Source organism: Psammomys obesus, unplaced genomic scaffold, assembly GCF_907164565.1.
Source record: "Psammomys obesus unplaced genomic scaffold, mPsaObe1.curated_primary_1811, whole genome shotgun sequence".
Lineage (NCBI taxonomy): Eukaryota > Metazoa > Chordata > Mammalia > Rodentia > Muridae > Psammomys > Psammomys obesus.
The window spans coordinates 13,410,553-13,435,720 of record NW_026593286.1 but is presented as its reverse complement, the minus strand read 5'-3'; the positions used below and the strand labels follow the sequence as shown (position 1 = coordinate 13,435,720).

Sequence of the window (25,168 nt, the reverse complement as noted above, 5' to 3'; positions counted from 1 at the left end):
CAGTTATCCAAGAGCCTCCCACCCCACATCCCCACACGGCATCTGCCTTCAGGCCCAAGCTGAGCAAATGAATCTTTCAGTTAAAGAGTCAACAAGAGCACCACACTCGAAACCTGTCTTTCTTCAAAGAACTAGTCATCACGGGTTCTCAACTCAATCTAATCATTTGGGCATCTGTTTTGTATCCTTTCCCCTAGCAAATGCCTCTCATAGCAAAGCACAGCCAAATGCTATTTAATTCCCAGGTTCTGTTTGTCTCGAAGCCTTCCTGGCATCCAATAATCGGTCGCTAACAATAGGAGTGTTTATGCAAGGGTGCAATCTTACCTGATTAGCTATGGTGTATGTTTTGGGCAGAGTCATCTGAATGTTGTTATAGCCATAAGCTATAGCTGCGTCCTCCACAATGTCACATGCATGGATGACGTCGGCTCTGGTTGGAGGAATTTCAACCTCAATCTGATTACCATCACCTATGACTTCTGAATTCAGATACATCCTGGTCAGGAGCTTGGCAAGATTTGCAGGAGTTTCTCTAAAAAAAAACAATGCACAAACCATAAGCTTCACTCGAGTATGTAAATCGTACTTATATTGTTTCAAGATAGATTTCTACCTGAAATACCATTATAAGGAAAGGTTGTTGAATTCTGTTAAGTATTGAGTATCCTCGCTTACTATCAAACACTCTTTCAAAAAAAAACAAACAAACCCCAATATATGCTTTATGCTTGAATTCTCTCCTCTCCCACATATCTAAGCATATCAAAGCATATCTAATACCAGCTTTCTTGTTAATTAGAAAATAGGTTTCAAAGCATACCTGATACCAACTTTCTTGTTAATTAAATCAGCTCTCACCATCTCCTTTCTGTAAGCCAGCTCCTGAGAGAAAGTTTGAAACCGTCAATCATCCCTCATCAGATGATGCTTTCTAGTCTTTCTCATTCAATCAGTTGTTGCAGCTTTATTACCCAGCCAAGAGACTGTTCTTAGAGCCACACTGAAATAAACCTGAGGCTTTTAAATATTATAGAATCAATGTGTTACACTTGCTCATATATGAACAGTTTACGTCCTAACTTTCTAACTGCTTGGAAATAGTATAAATCGCAAACAATTTTCTTTTATAACGTCATCCCCACTCCTACAGTACAACACCAACATACCGTGCTTTTTCTAAAAAGTTTACAAATGTTCAGTCTTATGCAAGCAAAGAATATGACCAAGGGACAATAATCCAAATGTCATAATGTACCATTCACTGTACTAATGAGACTCAGGAGCACATTTCTTGGGTCAGACAGATGGCTCGGTGAGTAAAGGAGCTGCCAAGCCTGGTGAACTGAGTTCAGTCCGAAGGATCCACTTGATAAGAGAGTGACTTTCACTTGGGTGCTGTAGCTCACACACCCTATCTATTTATTTATTCATTTATTATTTTTTATTTACTTTTTTTTCTGTAGCTGAGGACTAAACCCAAGCACTCTACCACTGAACTAAATCCCCAACCTCTGCAATTACGTCTTTAAGAAAGAACAAATTTCTCTATTACCATTTCCCACGTGAAAAGATACTATGATCTGCACCAGGAGACAGTAAGACTGGGTGGGAACATTCCTTAAGCGGGCATTCTACTCCTTCAAATGGCACATAATCTTACTATCTTAAGTGAAAACACACATGCATACAAGCTGGGCTCTCCACCGCCTTTGGAAACAGCTTATGAACACTTATTCTAAATTACCTTCAACATTTATACAGTTAATGAATGTGTGCACGCATGAAATAATGAAGAGACGGAGAGAGCCCAACTCCAAAGCTGACACTATTAGTCGGCTATCTCTAAAACTTTGCTCCTTTCTATAATGTAACAAGGCTAGTGAAAAACGGCAAACAAACAATCTTGACAGTGTTTGAGAAAATCTTGTATTCCCTTTAAGAAAGAAGTACTCTCTACCTTGGAGCTATTCTAGGATAAGTTTAAGAGAAAAAAATCAAAAATGCCCAGTACTCCTTTTCAGAATGCCCACTACTTTAAATTTCAAAAGTACTCTGTCACACATAAATGCTTTCATGAGTCTATCTACACAAGGAAAAAGCAAACAAAAACTTGAAGCAAATTTTCCCTTCTCTTTACAAAAAAATACATTGTTTCACTAAAACTTGACAGTTCCTCATATTAGAAAGAAATAAAGCAGGAGAGAGAAAAAAGAGAGAAAGAAAAAGAAAAGGAAGGAAGGAAGGAAGGAAGGAAGGAAGGAAGGAAGGAAGGAAGGAAGAAAGAAAGAAAGAAAGAAAGAAAGAAAGAAAGAAAGAAAGAAAGAAAGAAAGAAAGAAAGAAAGAAAGAGCAGAAACTTCAATTGAGAGCTGGCTCAGTGGTTGCTGCCCTTCCACAGAACCCAAGTTCAATCCCCAGGATCTACATGATAGCTCACAAACAACTATCACTGCAGTTCCAAGAAATCTGACGCCCTCTTCTGGCCACTACAGGCACTGCATATGTATAGTGCATAGATACTGGCAGACAGAACATCCATACACATAAAATACTTAGACTATTAAAAATAGGAAGAAGAAGTTTCTTCAAACCGGACACTTAAAAACTCAGTGTGCACACTGGGTCACAGCACCGAGGGTGAAGTAGGAGGCTCATGAGTTTGATACCAGCCTGGGTACCTTCATGCTTTGATCTCAGAAAAACAAAATAAAAAGCAGCCACAAATTCTTCCTTTGTCCACATGCATGCCTCTGGAATGCAGGCTGCAGTTATCCTACCAGACAGATGGATGGTACCTGTTTCTCCACCTCACAAACACCTCAAATCCAGCCATAGGGCTGGATATCCTGCTGGGAGGCACTGCACTTGCTCCCTTAGTGCAGGTAGCCCTGAAACATTGCCTTTAAAGAAACCTAAGCCCTTTTCTGTGTCTGGTCTTAGCAACACTTGCCATTGTTGTTGCTTCCTGAGCTCCTTCCTGACACCCATGAGGCCATGTCCCAGTAAAACCTTGGGCTTTCCTTTCTTTCTTTCTCTCTCTCTCTCTCTCTCTCTCTCCCTCCCTCCTTCCTTCCTTCCTTGTTTTGACTTGTTAAAAAAGTTAATTAAAAACACTATTAAAATGCTAATAAAGTTAAAGTGTAGTTTACTAGTACAATCCTTGTCTCTATTTGTGGTACCCTGGGTTCTATCCCCAACATTACAAAAAACCCGAACATAAACTACAAAATCTCTAAATTGGTAAAAGCTGATACTATAATTTCAGCTAAACAGTCACACACCCATTTCTCCACGATAATTTAGAATAGGATGCCAGGGCAAGGAGATAGCTCTGTGGACTGAGGTGCTTGCTGCACAAGCCTGACAAGTCGAGGTCTATCCCAGAATCCACATAAAGTGGATGCAAAGAATGACTCCACAAAGTTGTTCCCTGGCCTCCAGAGGTACACCAGACATCATTCACAAGCACACACACACACTGGTACATCAAAAATCTTAAAAAGAATAGCATGTTAAACACTAATGTTTTTAGAAAGGGTAATATACTTTTACAATGATTTTACTGACTGGGAGGGAGTAGAGAAAGGCACTTCCCACCAAGTCTAATGACTTAAGTTCCATCTCTGAAACCTTTATAGTAGGAGAGAATCAACTTCTACAAATTGTGGGGACACACTCATACACAAATAAATGTAACTCAGGCGCTGGAGAGATGCTCAGGGGTTAAGAGCACTAGGAGGTCTTCAAGAAGACCTGGATTTTGTTCCCAGCACCCACATGGCAGCTCACAACCATCTGTAACTCCAGATCCAGGGATCATGCACTCTCTTCTGGCGTTCCATGAGCACCAGACCTAAAACACACATGACACATAGACAAGCATACGGGCAAAATACTCACATACATAAAAACATTTTTTAATTAGTTAAAAAAAAAAAAACAATTTGGGGGCTAGAGACATGGCTCAGCAGTTAAAAGCACTGGCTGCTCTTCCAGAGGTCCTGAGTTCAATTCCTGGCAAGCACATGGTGGCTCACAACATCTACAATGAGATCTGGTGCTCTCTTCTGGTGCGCAGGTGTACATGCAGATAGAGCACTCATATACATAGAATAAACTTTTTAAAAATTTATGTTCTGGTTCACTTCATATGTGACAAAAGAACAGAAAAGAAAAAAGAAAAGAAACACCAGCTGATCAGAGAATGATCTCACTGAGGAGAACCACAACTAAATGATTTTGATACTGTCACATTTTAGAATGAACACCTTACGGTGGATGTGGTGGCATACTTTAGTTCTTGGGGAGGGAGGCAGAAGGGTCATGAATTTAAAAACTAGCTTTAGCTACATCGTGAATGCTAGGCCAGCCTCAGTTACAAAGACCCTGTCTTAAAAGCAACCAAAATAAATTAGGAATTAAGACTAGCTTGGATGTTTTCTATTAAGACACCATATTGAACATTCACTGTGCTTACTTGTAAACCATTACTACAGTGACAGCCTTCAGCAATTACAGATTGAAATGTGAACTCACTAACTAGATTTGCTAATCATAGAAGGGATGAGACTATAAATCGCTCAGCTAATAAAAGGATAGATCAGAATTATGTTACTATGTAATACGCTGTGGTGACATCTACAACCAGGCACCTGCACTTAAACCCTTGCTGCAACACTTAGTAACAGACAACCTATTAAACATTTCCCAGTCCTCAGACCCCCACAGAATGGCAGCACAGCACCCGCCCTCTCAAGGTTACTGAGAGCTGCATCCGTGAGGCACAGCACGAGGTGTGGCAAAGATGGGAACTAATCAACAGTGAGAAGCAAACCCCCACAACCACAGCTGGCAGTATAGGCAGTACTACCATCAACATCTTTTAAGAACTTACTGGGTAGGTACTTGATTTTCCATTAGGAGAAACTACTTCAGCTGCTTCAACTCTAAAAATAAAAGAAAAAAGTTAGAACTATAAGGCTTATGCAGCTAAATAAGCTATAAAATGTATATGATTAATAACTGTTTTATAACTCCAGCCAACAGTCTCAATCTCTTACATCCTAATATCATTGTTTTGACCAATCTTCCTATATACACTATTACTCTACCATTCCGGGTCCCAAAGCTCCCTCCTATGTCCCTTTAGGCAGTGGCCACCTACAAATCTTATTTTCCGGTGGGTAAAGCATGCATTCTACACGAACTTTTTAACAATGCTGATATATACCCCAAGCTTTACGAGGATATTATGTTGAAAGAAGATGCTAACACATAAATCCCTGAACACGTCCTATATAACCTCAGTCATCTTTATTCTTATATATTTACTGTGAATTGTAACAGAGTGTAGACTAAGCTGATGCTATCACACATTAAGGATATGTAGCTCTGTCATATGTTTGTATACCTCTGTATGCCTCCATCTTTACATCCTTATACCTACTGCTCGTTAGATACCACTTACACTTCACTGGCTCCGTGAAGCCTTGCCAGATTGGCCTTACCAAGAGCAGAGTACTGCCAAAAGATTGAACACTTTCTACTTTGCATATTATTTAGAACTATGTCATCTCCTGAGATGTGTTCTAGCTACAGGAACCACATCTAAATTCACGCACTGACAGACCTGAGCTTATGTCCAAGCTAACCAGAGGAATAAAGCATTATGTCCCAGTAAGGACTTTTGAAGATTTATTTTTTTTGTCTGCGTTCTGCCTGCATGTATACATGTATACTACAAACATTGCTATCTTTAGTACAGGGAGGCCTTAGCGCCTCGGCTTCAGAGCTTACGCCAATGATGGTGCTGAGTGACTTACGTAAACTGATTTTCACAGTATTCACTGAACATGGTGACAATAATGTCAAGCACAATTTTTGCCTGCAAAAAAAAATACAAATATCATGGTAATTTATAACTATATTCTCATTCAGTTCTGATGTAATGAATATCTTTTATAACTCAGTCTTCAAACACCTAAAACTGAACCCTTACATACACATTCTAAGAAAGGAAGTAGAATAAAAACTTAGGAGTAGGCTTGTTCTTATCTTCAGGTGTTCTCTATTTATGCAGCTCTCTGAGAGTTACAATCCATGACTGAGACAAATCGTTTAGTTCCCCCACCCCAACCCTGGATTATGGGGTTTCAAGAGAGACAAATGGCTAGTTACTACATTAAATGTTATCAATTTCATAAGTCTCTGAAGCCAGACTGCTGGAATCCTGGCTCAGGCACTTACTAACGCTATGAGTTTGGATGATCTTCTTTATTCTCTCTGTATCTCACTTCTCTCATTGGTTAAGTGGAGGTACTAAAAATGTCTACCTTCGGTAACTATAAGAATGAATGCACACACACAATGCACATGGAACATCCCTAATATGTAGAAAGGGCTGTATAAGTTCTAGGGTAAAACAATTCCTTACTGGGGAACTAGAGAGATAGCTCAGTGGTTAAGAGCAAGCACCTCTACTATTACAGCGCAACCAAGTTCAGTTCCCAGCAACCACGTGGCAATTCACAACTGTTGAAGGCAACTCCAATTCCAGGGAATTTGGCACCATTTTCCGGCATCTACAACCACCAGAAATGTATGCAGTGCACATACACGTAGGCAAAACACTCATATACATACATAAATAAATAAATCTTTAAGAAAAGTAATCCTTATTGGGACATATGTTTTACTTGTGTGTGTTTAGTTCAGATGTTAGCTTCTAGGAATACAGCTAAGGTCTGTCAGGGCATGGATTTCAATGAAAATCTGTATCACTGACAATATTTCTAAAGGCAAATACCACAGATAAGAAGTACAAATCAAGTGCCTAAGCGAGTCGGTCTCCAATACTGCAGACCTAAGGGAGAGTCTCTGAAGGGTCCCACTTCCACATGCCAACCTCCTGTTGTAGGTTCTCCCTTAGTTTGACTACCTGCCTAGTTTCTTGGCTTTATTTACCATGTGTAAAGCCATCAAGTGTCATGGAACAAGCTTTCCTAGCAATCAAATCCAACATTTGTAGTAACTGAAAGTGAGTGTATAACTAGTAAGCTACACAGTCTAGATACCTTCACAAACATACACTGTCAAGTAACTAAAGATAACAGTTCTTTTTACTCAGCTCTGCTGGCTGGTTGTTTGTTTGTTTGTTTGTTTAGTACAATGTCTCAAGTAGCTCAGCTTTGTTTGTTTGTTTGTTTAGTACAATGTCTCAAGTAGCTCAGCTTTGAACTTATGTAGCCAAAGAGGACCCTGAACTCCTGATCTTCCCAAGTACTGAGATTCTGGACACACCACGCTACCATACTCAGCATAGCCAGTTCTTTTTCGAGAATGAATGAATGAATGAATATAAATAACTTTCCAAGTGCACAGATATAAATAAATAAATTTCCAAGTACACAAAAGTGCCAGACTATACACTTAAATTCAGCCAATGAGGTGACACAATTCTAATTTCTACAATCACATACCTATCTGGATAGGTCAAGAAACATGTGTTCGGGCTGGAGAGACAGCTCAATGATTAAGAGCACTAGCTGCTCTTCCAGAGGTCTTGAGTTCAATTCCCAGCAACCACATGGTAGCTCACAACTATCTATACTATGATCTGATGCCCTCTTCTGACATGTAGGCAAAAAGAGTACTCATATACATGAAATAACAAAATAAAATCTTTTAAGAAGCAGCTGCAGCATGTACTCATTAAGTTTCTGGCACAGGAAAGACACTGAGTGCTTAGCAAACATTTATAAATTAATGAAAGTAATTTATTAATTACTATAAACAAACTGTATATTAGCCACATCATTTTAATTTTCTGTCTACAATATGCTCCCATGTACGACAACAATTTATAGTTTAAAATCCATCTTGGCCCACAAGTAAACTGCATCTTGTCTGACAGTATAAAAGTTGACCAAAGCTTTTATTTACCTTAGTGAGGTCAGTCCCTGTGCATTCAATAAATATATTCCTAGTATTTTCTGTTATTTTTGAATGATTCCCTATAAACAATAATAAAAATAATTTCAGAGATGACAAAATACAAACCTCAATTTACAAAAAGTCACATTTCAAACTTAGAAAACAACCTAAAAACCTCAGAAGTAAGAGGATATACATTTTTTCCCTTTGATTTTTTTTTTTTTTTTTTTTTTTTTTTGTAGATAGGGTATCATTAACCCAGGTTAACCCAGAATTTACTGAATAGCTCAGGTCACAGTGATCCTCCTGCCTCAGCCTCTCAAGTGCTGGGATTAAAGACGTGAGCCAACTATGCCTGCTATAGGGCATGCAACATTTTCCTTTTTTACAATTATTTATTTAGTGTGTATGCCAGGGACATGTATGAAGGTCAGAGGAAAACTTGCAGAGGAGTTGATTCCCTCTCCCAGGAATCAAACACAGCTCAGTAGGTGTGAAGTCAAGTGCCTTTAGCCTCCATAGGACCATGCCACCAGACCTGAGACATGAGACCTTTAAGCTCCCACTCTAAGTTGGGAAATACAGATAATCTTTACCATCTTATGACATAATTGCAAACAATCCCAGCACTGAGGAAAGAGAGGCAGATGGACTTCTGTGAGTTCAAAACAAGCCTGGTCTAGACACAGGTTCCAGGACATCCAGGGCTACACGGAGAAATCTTATCTTGAAATATAAAACAAGCAACAGCGAAAAGATAACTAAGGCTTAGAAAGATTAAACTACCTGATTATGACCACTAACTATGAAGCAACAGGTTAAGATCAATTTGGACCTAGTGTACTTGGAGATCCACATTCTTGAGTCAAACTCCAGGCACGTGCAATCTCAAGATTTTCTTTTTATCCTGTGTAGGTTAAACCTTCTCATCTCCCCCCACACACACAACTATGGCTCAGACATCATTAAACTAAGTAAACACACTTAAATTGTTTCATAAATGCTTCCTCCATAAAGGAATTAAGAGTAAAATGTAAATAAGTAAGAGTAAAAAAAAATGTAAATAAAAGTTTAGTTTATAAAATTATAAATTAGAGATTGAGTTCAACAAAGAGATTTGCTGTTAATACCAAAATATCTAAATAAAGGTTAAAAAAAAAAAAAGGAATAGAGGGAAAAAAAAAAAAACCTCCCTCAAGGGCCAATGCACTTGCCACTTGAGCCAGCAGCCAGAGTTCAATCCCTAGAAGCCACATGGTGGAAGAAGAGAACCGACTCTGGAAAGCTGTCCTCAGACCTCCACACATGCATGGCATGCATGCTCCCACACAAGACCAGGCACACACACTAAGCAGACACTAAAGCACCTAACTCCTGAAGAAAGAGACAGATCCACAGGCTATGGATCCACAGAATATATATATCCACAGAATATACTTAACACAAGCATAAATCTTATATAATTATGAATTAAATGTATAGTTCATGTAATTATGGATAAAAGATTATTAAATAAAAATCAGCAGTTAAAGCTAAGGATTTTCAAAAATATATAAAAATAACTATTAAAATAATATCTATTGGGCTATAGAGATGGCTCAGTGGCTTAGAATACTTGTTGCTCTTGCAAGGATCTGGGTTCAAGTCTCAGAACCCACATGGTAGTTCATAACCATCTGTAACTCCCATTCCAGAGGATTCAATATTCTCTTCTGGCCCACAAAGGTACCAGTCACACACGCGGTACCCAGACACACATGCAGGTAAAACATTCATGCACATAAAAAATAAAGTTAAAAATTTTTGAATAATAAAATCTACAAAAGACTTGAGATTCAGATCTAAAGTTAATGACTCAGTCACCCTACTGAGATTTCTACAAAAGCACTAATAAGAAAACACTGCAAAGATCCACACTCTTCACAAAGTAACTTACCATTTATAATTGGAGGCATCGAGAGGACCACACCATTACTGTCATAGATAACTGGATACAGGGGCTTATTTTCAATGATATGTAAATAATGCTTAAGGTGGTTGTCAGTCTAAAATATTAAGTCAAACAAAAATAGTTATTTATTTCTCCTATAATCAGCTAACACAAATTTGATATTTTTAAAAAAGTCAGGAAAAACACCAAAAATGTCCAAAATGACAGGAAGCTATAACCTGATAAACTTTACCTGTGTAAATGGGTATCTTAGTGTCTACCTAGATATAGTTTCTCCTACTGGGACAAGATGAGAAACGGGTCAGTTTCCTAGAGTGAAAAGAGATTTTTCACTGGCACTGCCATGTCACTGCGGACAAAATACTGCCATTACAAAATTCAGCTTAAAGTAGAAGGGATTCCCAAATATTTCTGAAATGGTCTGAAACACTCTTGTGTCTTTCTGTGCTCTATATGATAAGAAGCACTAATTATTATAAATCAAAATACCAATTAACCCTGAAAAGCACTAAGATGGTCCATACCCTCTACAGTATTAAATACTCATCAAGGATTTTATTCTTTATGCAAAAATAAACGAGCACCTCAAGCTCATTAGTATGCAATTTCCTCTCACCTTTAATAAATGTATACACACACCACAAACTGTTTTAAAGTAAGTTCCTTCGTGGTTTTCAGCACATACCTGACTTCTGCACCTGTCTGCTCTACCTGTACCCACAGTCACATGACAAGAGTCCTGAGTGGGGAAGCTCGAGGTGCTCTGCGGCAGACCCCTTCCTAAACCAGGTGAAACTATGAGCCCAGACACTCTTCTTTCTTAAAAAGGCATTCACTAACTTTTCCTAATCCAGGACTCAACATTAAAGGCATTTTCATAATTTATGCAAAGCTATGGCACGATAATATCAACAACTTTATTTGTAAGATAAGGATAGTGACTCCCTCAAAACCAAGTTGTAAATCATGCATGCTAACTGCAAATGAGAAGGAAACAAATAAATATCCAATTTATTTTATTAAAAAAAAAAAAAGAATGCCAAGCGAGTGAGGTGGCTTAGCCGGTAAAGGTGCTTTCCTCCTACAAGCACCTGGGTTCAATCCTAAGAATCCATTCTGTAAAGAGAGAACCAATTTCCAATAGTCCTCTGATTGATATGCTCCAGCTACGGCACATTAAAGTGATCTCTTTCTCTCTCAATCTCTCTCTCTCACACACACACACACATACTCTCTCACACACACACTCATACATTCACACACAAATAAAACAGAAGACTTCTTTACCTTGTATATGTTCATTAGTTCACAAGCTGTATACTCCTTAGTCTTATTCAGAGGCTTGAATCTGATATCTGAAGGACGCTTTGCAGTGAAAGTAAATGGGCCTGATAAAGTGTCCAAGTCATGAGTGCCAATAGCAACCAATGCTCTTTTCCTAAATGATAAAAGAGGAAGAAAAGGGAAATGAGAGCAAGATACTAATTTTCGGAAGATAACAGAGGCCATATGTTTTTAATTTTTATTCTAAATACTATGTTAAAACAGTCATGTCTGCTACATAACATCTTTATTGTAATATAGCAAATTCTCACAATCATTAAGCTAGTGAGAACAAAATGTTAAACATTATTACAATAGCAGGAGCAAATGCTTTCCTAAGTATTGTGTTCTTATGATTCCTTAAAATTAGTTCAACATGGAAGTGCACACATATTTACATATAACCACACACATATATTCATCAGATAAAATGTATTATATTAGATGAAGCTGGGACGTAGCGCATTGCTATGGTAGAGCTCTTGTCTTGCATTACAAGGCCCTGGGCTGGAATCCCAGGACTGAATCAAAAAAAAAGTATAGGTGAATAAAAACTGAAACAACTATGGCTGAATTGGACTGAATTCCTAGCAAGCAGAAAAGATGTGTTATTCAATGAGTTAGTTATAAACACAGAATTATCATACAATGAAATACACGATTCAGTGAGCTTAGATAAATGAACAACTGCCAAACCCGTGGGTAAGAAGGTAGACACCAATCATCCCTAAGAAAGAAAGAGAGTAGGGAGGGAGGGAAGAAGGAAGGAAAGAAAGAAGGGAGGGAGAAAAGGAAGGAAGAAAGGAAGGAAGGAGAGAGGAAGGGAATGTTTGATTGATGAAAACAAAAAGAAAAAAAAATAAAGGAAACAAAGAAACAAAACAAATCCCAAGTAAACTACAAGTGTATTCTTTGAAAGACTAATACAACCATTAAGCTCCTACACTGACCAGCCTGAGCTATGGGAAGGAGGGAAGGAGGGAAGGAAGGAGAGAAGGAGGGGAGGAAGGAGGGAGGGAAGAACTTTATAATAAATATGTCCAAATAGATAACATGTCAATCACTTCTCAGTTTTCACTGCTTGTCAAACCCTGTACCTTATTCTTTTAAAAACATTCTACTTTGCTGCAGGCCAGTTGCTCCCATTTTATTGCCCTTGCCCATAGCACTCTTACAACGTACAATAAACATTTTCTTCAAAATAAATTTATAGTTCATTTCTTATTATTTTCTTAGTAATGACATACGTCAGCATGCTAATACACAGATTTTTAACATAAAAAGACTGTTACTTGAAAGCCTAGGAACATGAATGAGGCACCGGGTTTGGCACATAGCACCACTGAAGACAAAATAAGCAAAATTCAGTCATTTAAGTTCAGGTTGCTTCTATTTATTAATTTTGTCAAGTGTTGTGATCAAGCCTGGGCCCACACTACATGTTAGGTGTATGTCGACCCCTGCTTGAGTTTATGTGTTAAAATTTAATTATACTTCTTCAAAAAAATGGACCAAGTAAGGAAAGTTTTCAAGCTTGGTCCTCAGGTAGTGAAACTGCTTGGGAAATGGAAGTTTTTGTTGGAGGAGATGTGACTCTGGGGATGGGCACTAAGTTTTCAAAAACTCATGTCACACTCAGCGCCTCTCCCCACTTGCTGCCTCCAGATGTGGATATAGCGCTTTTAGCACCATGCCTGCCACCACGTTCCCACAATGACCACTAACCCTCTAAGCTGGGAAGCAAGCCCCCAACCACACACTTTCTTTTGTAGGTTGTCTGAGGTACACTGTCTCTTCAGCAACAGAGCAGTAACTTGGCAGGCAGGTACCTGGGACAAGATGTGAAGCAGAAGGGATGGAAATGAAGCAGGAGGAGAAGGGGCAGATGAGGAACGGGACAAAGCCAGACAAACCTGCAAATATTCTGGTGTAGTTTCTCCTGAAGTTCAATGAAGCTATCGTACCGATCCTTAGTGAACTTGATATTCCGGAGAACTGCTGCTACAGCAAAAGGGCGTACTTTAGCTGTCTGGAAGTCAACAACACCATCACCACGGTTAGTGTCATGGCTTTCCTTTGTCAAAACGTTTTAACACAGAAAAGTGGCTGCACTCCTGGGACGGTCACAAATTTTTATTCAAACAGGCATATATTCATGTCAATCAACAAGAAGTAAGTGATAAGCAGGAGACACATGACTTATACAAAAATAATTTATATTTCAGTAAGATTTCTGCAAATATACTAAAAAATTAAGGAAAAATTATTCTTCAAATAATTTGCTTACAGGCCTTACTTTTTAAAAATTTGTTTATTTATGTATATGAGTGCTTTATTTGCATGTGTGCCTGCATGACAGAGGAGGGCATCAGATCCCAACACAGATGGTTGTAAGCCACCATGTGGTTGCTGGGAAATGAACTCAGGACATCTGGAAAAGCAGCTGGTGCTCTTCGCTGCTGAGCCATCTCTCTAGCTCCAAGGCCTTTTTTTACCAAAAGAATCCGTTTTACCTTTATAAATTTTATTAGTGTACCACAATTTAGTAAACCATATCTCGATTGTATCTTATTTATTTCATCAATTTTTCTGGTAGCAGGCGTTGAATAGGGGTCCTTCCTCAGACTAAACTGGTGCTCTCCCACTGAACTATACCTCAGTTCTCAAGCTTTTCCTTGGTTTTGATTTGGACTTATTAAAACAGGATCTCTCTCTCTCATGTACTCCAGGCTAGTCTCAAGATCACCGCATGATGACACTGGCCTTGAAGAACTGATCTTCCTGCCTCAACCTCCCAATTTCTGTGAAGAGGTCCCTGCAGGTGTCAGACAGGGAAGCAAACCTCGTGAAGAGATAACAATGAAAACCTAGCGCAGAGTGACCTGTCAACCTGGCTCACACTTCAGGCCAGGCAGTTCATTGTCCGCATATTTAAAATATGGTACAATTTGGGGAAAGGTTTCCAGCAACAATCAGTCCAATTCCAGGTGCACAATAAAACTTGAGGTGTGACTACATAAAAACTCCATTACAAAGTACATGTGAAAATGATGGTGAGTTCTACAACTAAAAGGTCTAGAATCTAATGTGGTCAGCAGGCCATAAAAAACATGTGACATCTCCGGTAAGGATGGGTAATGGTCTAGAGAGGGAAGAGTCTGGGATAATCATCTGGGGAATTTGGGTAAGGTCTGCCTCCAAAGATAGCAAAAGGTCACCAGGTCCATAACTAAATCCACTCTCAGCTTTTTGGATGGAATGCAGATTTTTAGCTCCGCCACCGAGAAGACTCCCCTACACGATCAACATTCCTGGTTCTTTCAGGGCTTCTCTGTGAGTACAAGGACCTCTGTGCCCCCAACAGTTCTGGAACTGCAAGCTTATACCACCATGCCTGGCTTAAATGTGTTTTATAAAAGCAATTGATACTTTCAAAAATTACCTACTGAAAGCAGATGTTTTGTTTTCTTTCATTTCCTAGTAATAACCAGACAATCTTCTGAAACTACTATTTTACGTTTCTGCCTTGCACACATACTTCTACAGCACACGTGTGCTTGTGCCCACAGAGGCCAGAACAGAGCATCAGGTCCCCTGCAAATGGAGTTACAGATGGTGGAGAGGTGCTGGGAATGGAACCCAGGTCCTCTGGAAGAATAGCCAGTGCTCTTAACTGCTGAGCCATCTCTCTGTTCCCACAGACTGACCATTTTTAAGGGTCAGACACTAAAAGCACACCTGTCCTTAATACATGACCAGAGGAAACACACTTGGTGGAACGGTTGGCCTTGTTGCTCTCTCCATCTCCTTCTCTAATACATGCATAAAAGAGGGGATTTAAGGGAAAAATAAGAACTATTTTATTACCTCTTCTGTGATAATCAATTTTTGGACTTCTCCCTTAGGCATTACTCGTTTATATACTGGAGCTTTTATCCTAAAATAATATTGAAACAAAGTTATTCAAAATAGTAAGACTATCTGTAATGGCATCTTATGTTTATAAATATAAAGTACACATATATAAAATCAATAGAATTAGGGAAATATGTTAACCAACAGTAAGTCAGCTTCCACTGAATGTTAAAAATAAAGACAAAAAACTGCAAGCTTCGTAACATTTAAAATTGTCCAATAACACACAGAATACCTCATGATAATGATTCTCTCACTGGAGTTCCAGAAAGCCCACAAAGCCATTAACAGAGCATCTGTTCAAGGCCCTGGATTCAATAGTGTTTAAGTTTCATTGCAACATAAGATTTTAAACATCTAAAAATAAAGCTTATTGAAATTGAAAATATAGCTTCCCCTGGTTCTATCTAAAGTTACTGCATCAGATAAGGCAGTAAGAAATCTTGGTAACTGCTGCAGTTTGAAGGGATTTCTTGGCAACTCTCATCACCTAAAGCCAGGAACTGCTGTTTCAAGTCAGTACTTCTCACTTGCATGACAGACAGCTCACTGCGAAGTCTGTTGAAGCTCAGATGGTCCCTGAGGCTGAGCTCTCTTGCAATGCAGACACTACTGGCTTATGAGCAACAATTGTAATTGCAAAGACTGAAATCAATTCCTAATTTTATCTAAACATAAACATTAACAATGTATTTATTGAAAATATAGATCCTAGAAAGAAATGTGCTATAATCCTACCTCCCAGAAGGCAGGGACTACCACAGGTCTAAAGCCAGTTTGGTATAAATACTAAGTTCCAGGCTAGCAAGGGATATATAAGAAGGTCTCCTTTTTACAAACACACACACAAACACCTATATCCATGAATTTCGAAAAATTAAAGTACAGATCCCGACCCATGGTCCTAAAATTCAGTCCCTTAATTTTCAAGTATGAATGCAAGTAAATAAACTTAACTAATCACCATTTCAAATATCTACATTCACCCAAAGATTTTATAATTTTATGATCTAGCCCAGCAACCAAAGGCACATACTCTTTTGCAATTGACCAGATGACATGTAAGTAAATAAAAACAAAAATAATTAATTCTGATAGCTCGTTTTTTTCACCTTACATATTTATTGCCTTCTACATTTATACATACTAAGTTTGAAGGGCCTTGAAAATCTTCATTACACATCAGAAGGCTGAGACTAGAAAAGGCAATTAGCATGCCCAGGACCATACACAGATAGTCAAGATTTCCACAAGAGCTTTCTACCCCATGCTCCTTGCGACTGTTAACATAAAGGCAAATAAAGTCCATTGTCACTTCTACTTTTCCCTCATGCTTTAACAAATCTACAAACAATCCACCACACTGGGATTCCTGAGGAAAACCAGACCCTGCTGAAGGATTTTTATGGTAACCCTAAGATCATGTGTTCCCATGTTCCCCCAATTTTGAAATGGCTACAATCCACATGACTCTTATCTTCCAATCAGCATTTATGCAAACCTAAAGCTGTGTTACCCATATGATATTTCTCCTAGAAATTTAAACTCGATTGTTGATAGCAACAGGGAGAAAAGAGTCAAGTCAGCAATGTGCACAGTTCTTTACCTTTCTTTGAAGACCTGAAGTCCCCGGGCCAATCCTTCCAGACACAGGAGATCATATCTGTTGGCAGGGACGTCAATCTTGTAAAGCACAACATCAGAGGCCCCCTGTGCCTTCACATTTCCTTGTTCCTTGCTTATGATCTGCTTCTCAGAAGTCTAAAACAAGCCAAAAAAGTTTAATAAACTGCCAAATATATTTCTTTTCTGCAATAAAAACAACACAAAAATGTTACATGTGTTATAGCATAGCAGACAGAAAAGTACTGTCTTTTTTTCATCCCAGAACATTATAATCCATCTAAAGCAACGTCAGCAAACAGTGGCCCACCAGCCAATTCATACACCTGTTTTTGCAAATAATGCTTTACTGGAACACAGATAAACACACCTTATACATGTTATTATATATTGTCATACACTGAGAATTGAGATATGACAGAGGCAATATAAGCTCCAAAGCCTAAAACACTTATTATCTGTCACTTTAGGAAACTGAAGACATCATCAAGAACACAGAGGACAACAAAGGTGTCAAAAAGGTACAGATAAGTCACCACATCAAAGAAACAGCACAGAAATACAGCAACCCTGGGAAGCAGTCCCATGACCATGAGGACTAGAATGACAAGACAAAGGCAACTCCCTGAGAGCAGAGCTGTGCTGAGAATGTGGGACAACAGAGAGAACAGGAAGCCAGAGAAAGACAGCAAACTGACGGAGCCACCACAGCGGCGATTCTAGTGCAACAGCAGAGCTTAGAAGACCTTGAGTATGCCTGAGGTAATAGGTTACAACAGAGAATAACCCATTTTTGAAAAAGATAACCATGGCCAAAAATGTTAAGTTTACCTCCTATTTTTTATATTTTATGATTTAAAATATTAGGACACTATAAATACATTTAAGAAATGTTCAATCAATTCCAGTGACTAAAAGTTATATTCCACATTTGACCTTAGGCAAAGGTTGAACTGTGATGAAAGTTCAATTCCAAGTATGATTGTTACCCTTTATGTGGAAATGCTATTTAATGGGAACTCCACCAGTGACCTGCTAAAGCACCAGAGGGAGCTCTGACATACTTTCCTGTGCACACTGACCACTCAAGGCCAGGTCCACAGTAAGAATTACAACTCTCGGGGGAAAGGAAGATCATCAGAAGATGGGCAGAGGAGGTCAATGTACAAGAAGGCAATGTACAATGAGACATGTGCATAAAAATGTCACTCTGATGGGGCTAGAGAGTTGGCTCAAAGGTTAGGGAGCACTGGCTGCTCTTCCTAGAGGTCCTGAGTTCAATTCCCAGCAACCACATGGTGGCTCACAACCATCTCTTAGGAGATCAGGTGCCCTCTCCTGGGGTTTGGGTGTGCAGAACATTGTGTACATAATAAATAAATAAATCTTTAAAAAAAAAATGTCACTCTGAAACCCATTTCTTCATGTGCTGATCAAAAACTGAGGTGGGGAAAGGGGGAGAGAAGAAAAAAGAGAGGAAAATTACAGTGTTCATTTGTATGGAGGGGGCCACCTTGGGTGACTGGCCACTGTGGGCCCAGTCACCCTTGAGAAAGCCATAGGTCCACAGTGTTGGGACTGTTCAAGGCTGTTACAGGCCCTTAAAACACATCTAACCTGGTCCTCAAACTTGAGAGGCAAAACTTAAAATCAGAGAAAATTATAAAATTGAGGAAGGGCAGAACGGGAAAGGAAAAATAAGATGGAGAGAAATGTATGAAAAAGAATTTAAACTGAAATAGTGCTCAAATGAAGCAGTAATAAGATTCATGTTTCTCAGTGAAGAAAGCTAAGATGATTTCTGCTGGGATGGCAGAAATCAGAAGAGTTCTAAATAAAGAAGTGGAGATTACATGGTAACCACAGAAATGAAAGAAATGAATTGAAACTAGCTGATACTTATGGGGGCATCAGTGTCATCTGCAGACTCAGTTCATGAAGCCCGTGTGTGAAGGCTGAGCTTAAAGTATTTATAGTTAGCTTAAAACCTTACAGAAATCAAAGCACATGAATTTCAAAGCCAGAAGGCATGTGTGATCATATAAGCAAATAATTTATTTCTCAAAAAAATGAGGTCTGACAAGACAACTTAAAAGAAAGACAAGTAATCTTTCCCAGAACATAGTATAGAAATCACCAAATTAACTGCCAGAATGTAACTATCAATTATTAACAATACAACACAGCAAACTCTTAAAAAAAAAAAAAAAAAAAAGGGCTCATACATACGTCTAATACCAAATGGTCAGCCCTGGAACAATATACATTCAAGAACAATATACATACACTACACAGAGTAAACAGGTTATATTTATGTATTTGGAAATATGTGTGTATGTGTGGCTTACACACACACATATGTTACATATATCTATATATAAAACAACAATCAAAGAAGAAAGAAGCCTTGTATTTGAAAGAAAGGAAGAATGGGCACATGGAAGGGTATGAAGAGAGAAAAGAGAAGAGGAAAATTATTTAATTATATCCTAAACTCAAAAATTAAAAATTGTTTTAAATAAAGCTTTTTTAATGGAAAGAATATGCAACACAAATTTGTCAAACAAGAATACCCCAGGGCTTATCTATTTGCAGTATGAAAACATTTTTTTAAATGAGCTCGTAGACAGAATAGCTTAAAAAAAAAAAAAAAGTCTGATACATACAATTTCATCAAGTTCCAGGCCAAATTCAAAACACAGTTCATCAAATTCTTCATCAGCTAGGAAAGAAAAAGAATGTTATTTTAATATGTTCAGCACAAATGAAAACTGCATATGACTCTATGAATCTCACCTATTGTTTAATTTCCTAACCTTGACAGTCTATCATGCATCAGCTATCTCTATAAAAGTAAAAAGGTTTGCCAGGGTTTTGTTTTGTTTTTTAAAGCTAAGAAACATGGCCTAACAGCCTGAAACATGGTGGGTATAAACTGACTTATCTGCTTTGTTACCTGATGGGGCATCTCTAGGGTTTGCACATTATCAAACACTGAACACAACCATCAAAGCCACCGTATGCTAGTGAAAAGCTTGACAGATGTCCTATGTTCCAGGGTAAAGGGTCAGATTTAGTATGTTAGAAGGTAGGAGGCCCCTCTCTAGCACCAAAACAGTACCAAGAAAAGATCTGCCTGACATAGACATCGAGCAAAGCAATTAAAGAACTGATTACTCTTTACTAATACCAACGAGAGAGTGTGGTTAGCAGCGCTGAAATGTCTCTATAGACTCACCAGAAGAATCATTCAATAGAGATCCAACGAAAAAGCAGGCTCAAAATTACAGCTTCTATACAAAGGAATGCCACTAAGTCTTTGTATTTATTGAAAATTCTTTCCTGTGGCCTGATCATTGTTTTTGAATCCACATAAATAGGGTTTGGACTTTACCTCACTCATTCTGAGGACTCAACACCTTATATAAACTTCACCAACACCCTCATCTGGAAACAAGCTTTTTTTTTTAATTTATTTATTTTTTATATTAATCACAGGTTATTTACTTTGTATCCTAGCCGTAGACCCCTTCCTCATTCCCTCCCTCCCTTATCTTCTCCCTGCCCCTTTCCAAGTCCACTAACAGGGGAGGACCTCTTCCCCTCCATCTGACCCTAGCTTATCAAGTCTCTTCAGGACTGGCTGCAATGTCCTCTTCTGTGGCCTAGCAAGGCTGCTCCTCTCTCGTGAGGGGGCGGGTGGAAGAGCTCGCCCTTAAGTTCATTTTAGAAATAGTCACTGTTCCCCTTATTAGAGAACCCATTTGAACACTGAGCTACCATGGGCTATATCCAAGCAGGGGTTCTAGATTATACCCATACATGGTCCTTGGTTGGAAAAACTGTCTCAAGAAAGACCCCTGTGCCCTGATATATTTGATCCTTGTGGCGTAACTGTACTCTCCAGGTCTTACTAACTCCCCCTTCTTTCATATGATTCCCCGCACTCTGCTGAAGGTTTGGTTATGAGTCTTAATATCTGCTTTGATATACCGCTAGGTACAGTCTTTCAGAGGCCCTCTGTGGTAGGCTCCTGTCCTGTTACTTGTTTTCCCCTACATCCAATAACCATCCCATTTGTCTTTCTAAGTGAGGATTGGTCCTCTTACCCTGAGTTCTCTTTCTTGTTTATCTTCCTTAGGTGTATAGATTTCAGTATATTTATCCTATCTTATAGGTCTATATAAGTTGAGTATATACCATGTGTGTCTTTCTGCTTTGGGGATACCTCACTCAGGATGATCGTTCCATTTTTAGCATGGAACCTTAAAAAGATATAAATGGACCTGGCATAATACCCTGAAACACGGTAGGTCCACAGAAACTAAGAGTTATCCCTTATTTCACTTGGCTTTGTTACCTAACAGCATTTTCAAGGTTTTCATTTATCAAACATTGGACACATAACACAGTTACCATTATATTCTAGTAAAGAACCAGACGTCTTGTGTTTCCTGGTCCAGGGTGAAGGGCCTCATGGTAGAATGCATGCTTAGCATGTCACAAGCCCTAGGTTCAATTCCCAACCTCAAAATAAAATAACAAAAGACTCCTTTGATCTAGATATCAAACGTCAATTCAATTTAATATTTAGTGCCATTACGTGCCAAGCAACAGTACTAAATGCCAGGGCTACAAAGATAAATAAATTACTCTTCCTGCCTGAACTACTTCCTTCTCAAGCAAAGAAATCACCAACATAAGTAAACGTATTCCGTATAGGGTTCAGGGCGGCACAGAGCTTCTCTCAGGTCCACTGAAAGCTACATAAAGGTGCTTCATTAGCCAAAGGTTGGAGGGCGTGAACCAAGTGCTGGACAAAGCTGGGAATTCCTAAGTAGTGCAGCATGGACAAAGAAGGAGGTCTGTGTTAGGGAGAAACAGGCTACAAGGAGAAAAAGGGTAGCCCAGGACACGCCAAGGGATTTGCCCTCTATCCTACCTACAGGCAATGGGAGCTGCATTTTTCAACTAGGCAAAACATGATTAGATTTGTTGTTTGTTTGTTTTTTTCTTTCTTAGCTCCAAATCTTCATTTTGTTTTGTTTTGTTTTGTTATATTTCTGAAACAAGGCCTCATGACTAGACCAGCCAGCCTGCAACTTATATACGAAGACTAGGATAACTCCAGATCTCCTGTCTCCGGCACCCATGTGTTTCCATCGGTCAGGAGGCACCAAGCTTTGTTCCCTACACCTGAACTTTTAAACCTGGTGGCAGGTGGAGGATAACTGAAGAGGGGGCCTCCTACAGTAGAGATGAAACACAGTATGGGGAAGAAGGGACATGAGAAATGTCAGCAGCAACTGCATAAGGCTCAATGACCAGCTAATTACAGGAGGAACAGTAAGAATAGCATGGCTCCTAGGTCTCTGGCTTAAGTGTATATAAAGGGGGGAGGGTAGTGCCACCATTAACTTGGGCATGTAGTAACTGAGGTTCCTAGCCTTCAATATGGCCTGCAATGATCCTGTATAATGCAATCACATGAGTGAGCTAGGAAGCTCAGCCAATTCGTGAGGTGACTGCAGTTCTAGATGACAGCTTGCTTGCAACCTAGTACGATCGCTAGAGGCAGAACCATCCAGCTATCCCCTTCCAGTTCCTGTCACTCAGATACTCTGTGAAGTAACAAAGGCATAGCGTTTCCTCCTCCTGAGAACCAGGGTAATCTGTAATGTAGCAACAGATTACTAACACAAACCTTACGCTCCGTGAAGGGAGTGGCTGCATACTCACAGCTGTGGGGATGCTTTGGAAATCAGAAGGCAGGCTTTGAGGACTGTAAAAGAAAACTCAAGGGCCTCAAAACACTATTGGCTTGAAGCCTCATGGTCTTGAATCAGAATTCAGGCGAAGGCCGAGAGGGAAGTAAGGTAGTACTGAGGAATGTACAAGGGCATCCTTGTTACATAAGGGGGAAACTTGATCAATACCATACCTGCAGGTCCTCAGACTGCAGAAATGTTCTCACCTGCTGTAACTAAAGACTTCCGACCAGCTCAAAGAGCAGCTTGTCGTTTAGTTTTCTTATTACAATGTATGTAAGAAGAGATAAACATAGGAAAAGATATTAAGCAACAAAAAAAATAAAAAATAAAGCCAGGACGTTGTTGACTTAAATAAGAAAATTGGCCTTCCCAATGTAAAGCAATGCTTAAGATTAAGTAAGTTCTGGGCAGACACCAAATCCGAGGTGTAAGATAGAATCAAGGGTATGACTGAAAACCTTCAGTCAGAGCAAAGGCATAACTCATTCAAACAAAAGGTGTAATAAAGAAATTAAGGGTGTGCCTCACAAATCCAATTAATCAAACAATAAAGCCTAATTAAGAGTCTAAAGTACTGAAACAGTTCATTTCAGAGGTTTTTGGAGTCGGTGGTTTTTAACTAATGAAAAGGAATCTAGCAAAAAAAAAAAAAAAAAAAAAAAATTCACCAAAGACCCAGAAAGTTTTTAGAAAAAACACTTCATCAGACACAGCCTGCTTGAACTGAAAAGGGCGGAAGCAAGACAAAAGGAAGTCTTTGAGCCCCTAAAATTCTATTAACAGGAAGTAGAATGAGAAAACTAATCAGCTGTGAAGCACATGCTTTCTGGGGATCACTCAGAGGGGGGAAGCAGAGCCTAGAGGGCAAGGCGCAGAGCCATGGAGAATTATCCCAGGCCGGGGACCTAATCAAGACCATCCAGCGTTTGCCATTCAATTTCACAACTGCCATGGACCAATGGCTCTTTTGTGAGTTCCATTTCCTCCCCTTTAGTAGTTATCCCAGGCCCGTCTCTCTCTTAGATGTATGGGAGACATCCTATTGCTTGAGCCTCACAGGTAGCTATTTAACTTATCACAAGATGCTAAACATCCCAAGACCCTCACCAACATCAGAACCAAATTCAGATGATGTGATTGTGGACTCGCAGTTGCTGAAAGATGACACTTCTGGGGCAAGTATATTTTGCATGTGGATGAACATGAACCATTTGGTGGCTGGAGGGAGACAAGACACCAATGATACCTAACTACTTATCTAGTCCCCTTCCACAAGGTCAGGACTGGTCTGTGTGACCAAGAGAATACGGAAAAGGAGGGGAGAGCACTTCCAAGCAATTATAAAACACTGAGGATACTGCCAGAGTGCTCCCATTTACCTGGTCTCTCAAGAGTTCTCCTTCTGGACAAATTAGCAAAAGCCAAGGTAGAAGGAACTGAAAAAAAGCCAGCCAGTAAACAAGGTCTGCTGATAACACTTAAGAAAACTCAGCAGGGGAGCAGTTTAGAGCACTTGCTGCTCTTGCAGAGGGCCCAGGTTTGATTCATAGAACCCACATGGTGGTTTACAACCATCTGTAACTCAAGTCTAGGGGGATCTAATGCCCTTTTCTGGCCTCCACAGGGACTAGACATGAACATGGTACACAGCAAAACTCTTCTACATATAAAATAAAATGGGTTAGTCTAAATAATAATGATGACAATAATGATTTAAAAAGCAGATTCTCCAGCCCCAGTGAGCTCTTGAGTTGAGATTTGCAACCTGGAGTAAGATTTTAGAGCCAGGACCACCAAACCTTGACTCTTGACCACCAGAAACTAAACAGCAAACAATTATTGGTACAGTTTACAAACATTTTGTCAGCTAACTGGCAATGAATCGAATTGTATGGAAATATTAAAATATACTAAATCTTATTCCTTAAAGCTATATGTTTTTTAATTTAGATAAAAGAAAGACCCAGAAATAAAACAATGAATAATTTCCTACAAGAAAATGGCAGGCCTAAAAAACTATCTGTGTGTGTGGCACACAAAACGGCTCTGCAGTGCATACTGTACCAGACTAGAACAGGGCCAGACTGAAGAGCAACGGTAAGAAGTCAGTTCACAGGAAAATAAATTTCAGAAGAAGACAACTGAACAGAAAGACAATCAAAAGAGAGACTAAGAAGACAGAGCTGCTCCAAGGGAAGCAAATGCCCTGAGCAGCAAAAACTGGAAAGAGAAATGTTCTCCGTAAGAAAAGGCATGGAAGGTGACAACTGGGAATAACGATGGAATTCAGATGGACAGCAACCCTAGGAAAGTGAATGTGTGAGCACAAATGAGACACCATCTGAAAAGAAAGAGACAAATGAGAACGAAGCAAGTGGGATCCACACTTCACTTGGAAACTACATGCTTTGGTGAATAAGCTTTTCCAATTCCAACCACAACTGAACTGACATTTAAGAAGAAAACATTCAAGAAAGAAGACAACAGAAGCCAATGAAGAGTATTACTAACCCATCTGATGCACACCTCATAAATAATTTCAAGAGCCTACAGTTAATAATCTGGGGGGGGGGGGAATCAAGCTTATTTGATCACTCAGCAGAGTGATCAAAGAAGAGCAAAAAAGGAGAAGCTAGAGAATGTATTAAAAT

The 25,168-nt window shown here is 39.2% G+C and overlaps 1 protein-coding gene across 1 annotated transcript in view; it reads right to left on the bottom strand.

Moving 5' to 3' along the window:
* Positions 1–25,168, bottom strand: part of Farsb (phenylalanyl-tRNA synthetase subunit beta) — a 63,241-nt gene that overhangs the window by 36,559 nt on the left and 1,514 nt on the right. The window contains exons 2-12 of the mRNA XM_055617030.1: positions 19,413–19,468; positions 16,730–16,884; positions 15,076–15,145; positions 13,122–13,237; positions 11,173–11,323; positions 9,871–9,979; positions 7,944–8,014; positions 5,825–5,886; positions 4,897–4,948; positions 824–885; positions 328–535 (exon numbers count right to left, since the gene is read on the bottom strand). Of these exons, the coding sequence (XP_055473005.1) occupies positions 328–535; positions 824–885; positions 4,897–4,948; positions 5,825–5,886; positions 7,944–8,014; positions 9,871–9,979; positions 11,173–11,323; positions 13,122–13,237; positions 15,076–15,145; positions 16,730–16,884; positions 19,413–19,468 (1,112 nt within the window). The remainder of the gene's footprint in view (positions 1–327; positions 536–823; positions 886–4,896; positions 4,949–5,824; positions 5,887–7,943; positions 8,015–9,870; positions 9,980–11,172; positions 11,324–13,121; positions 13,238–15,075; positions 15,146–16,729; positions 16,885–19,412; positions 19,469–25,168) is intronic.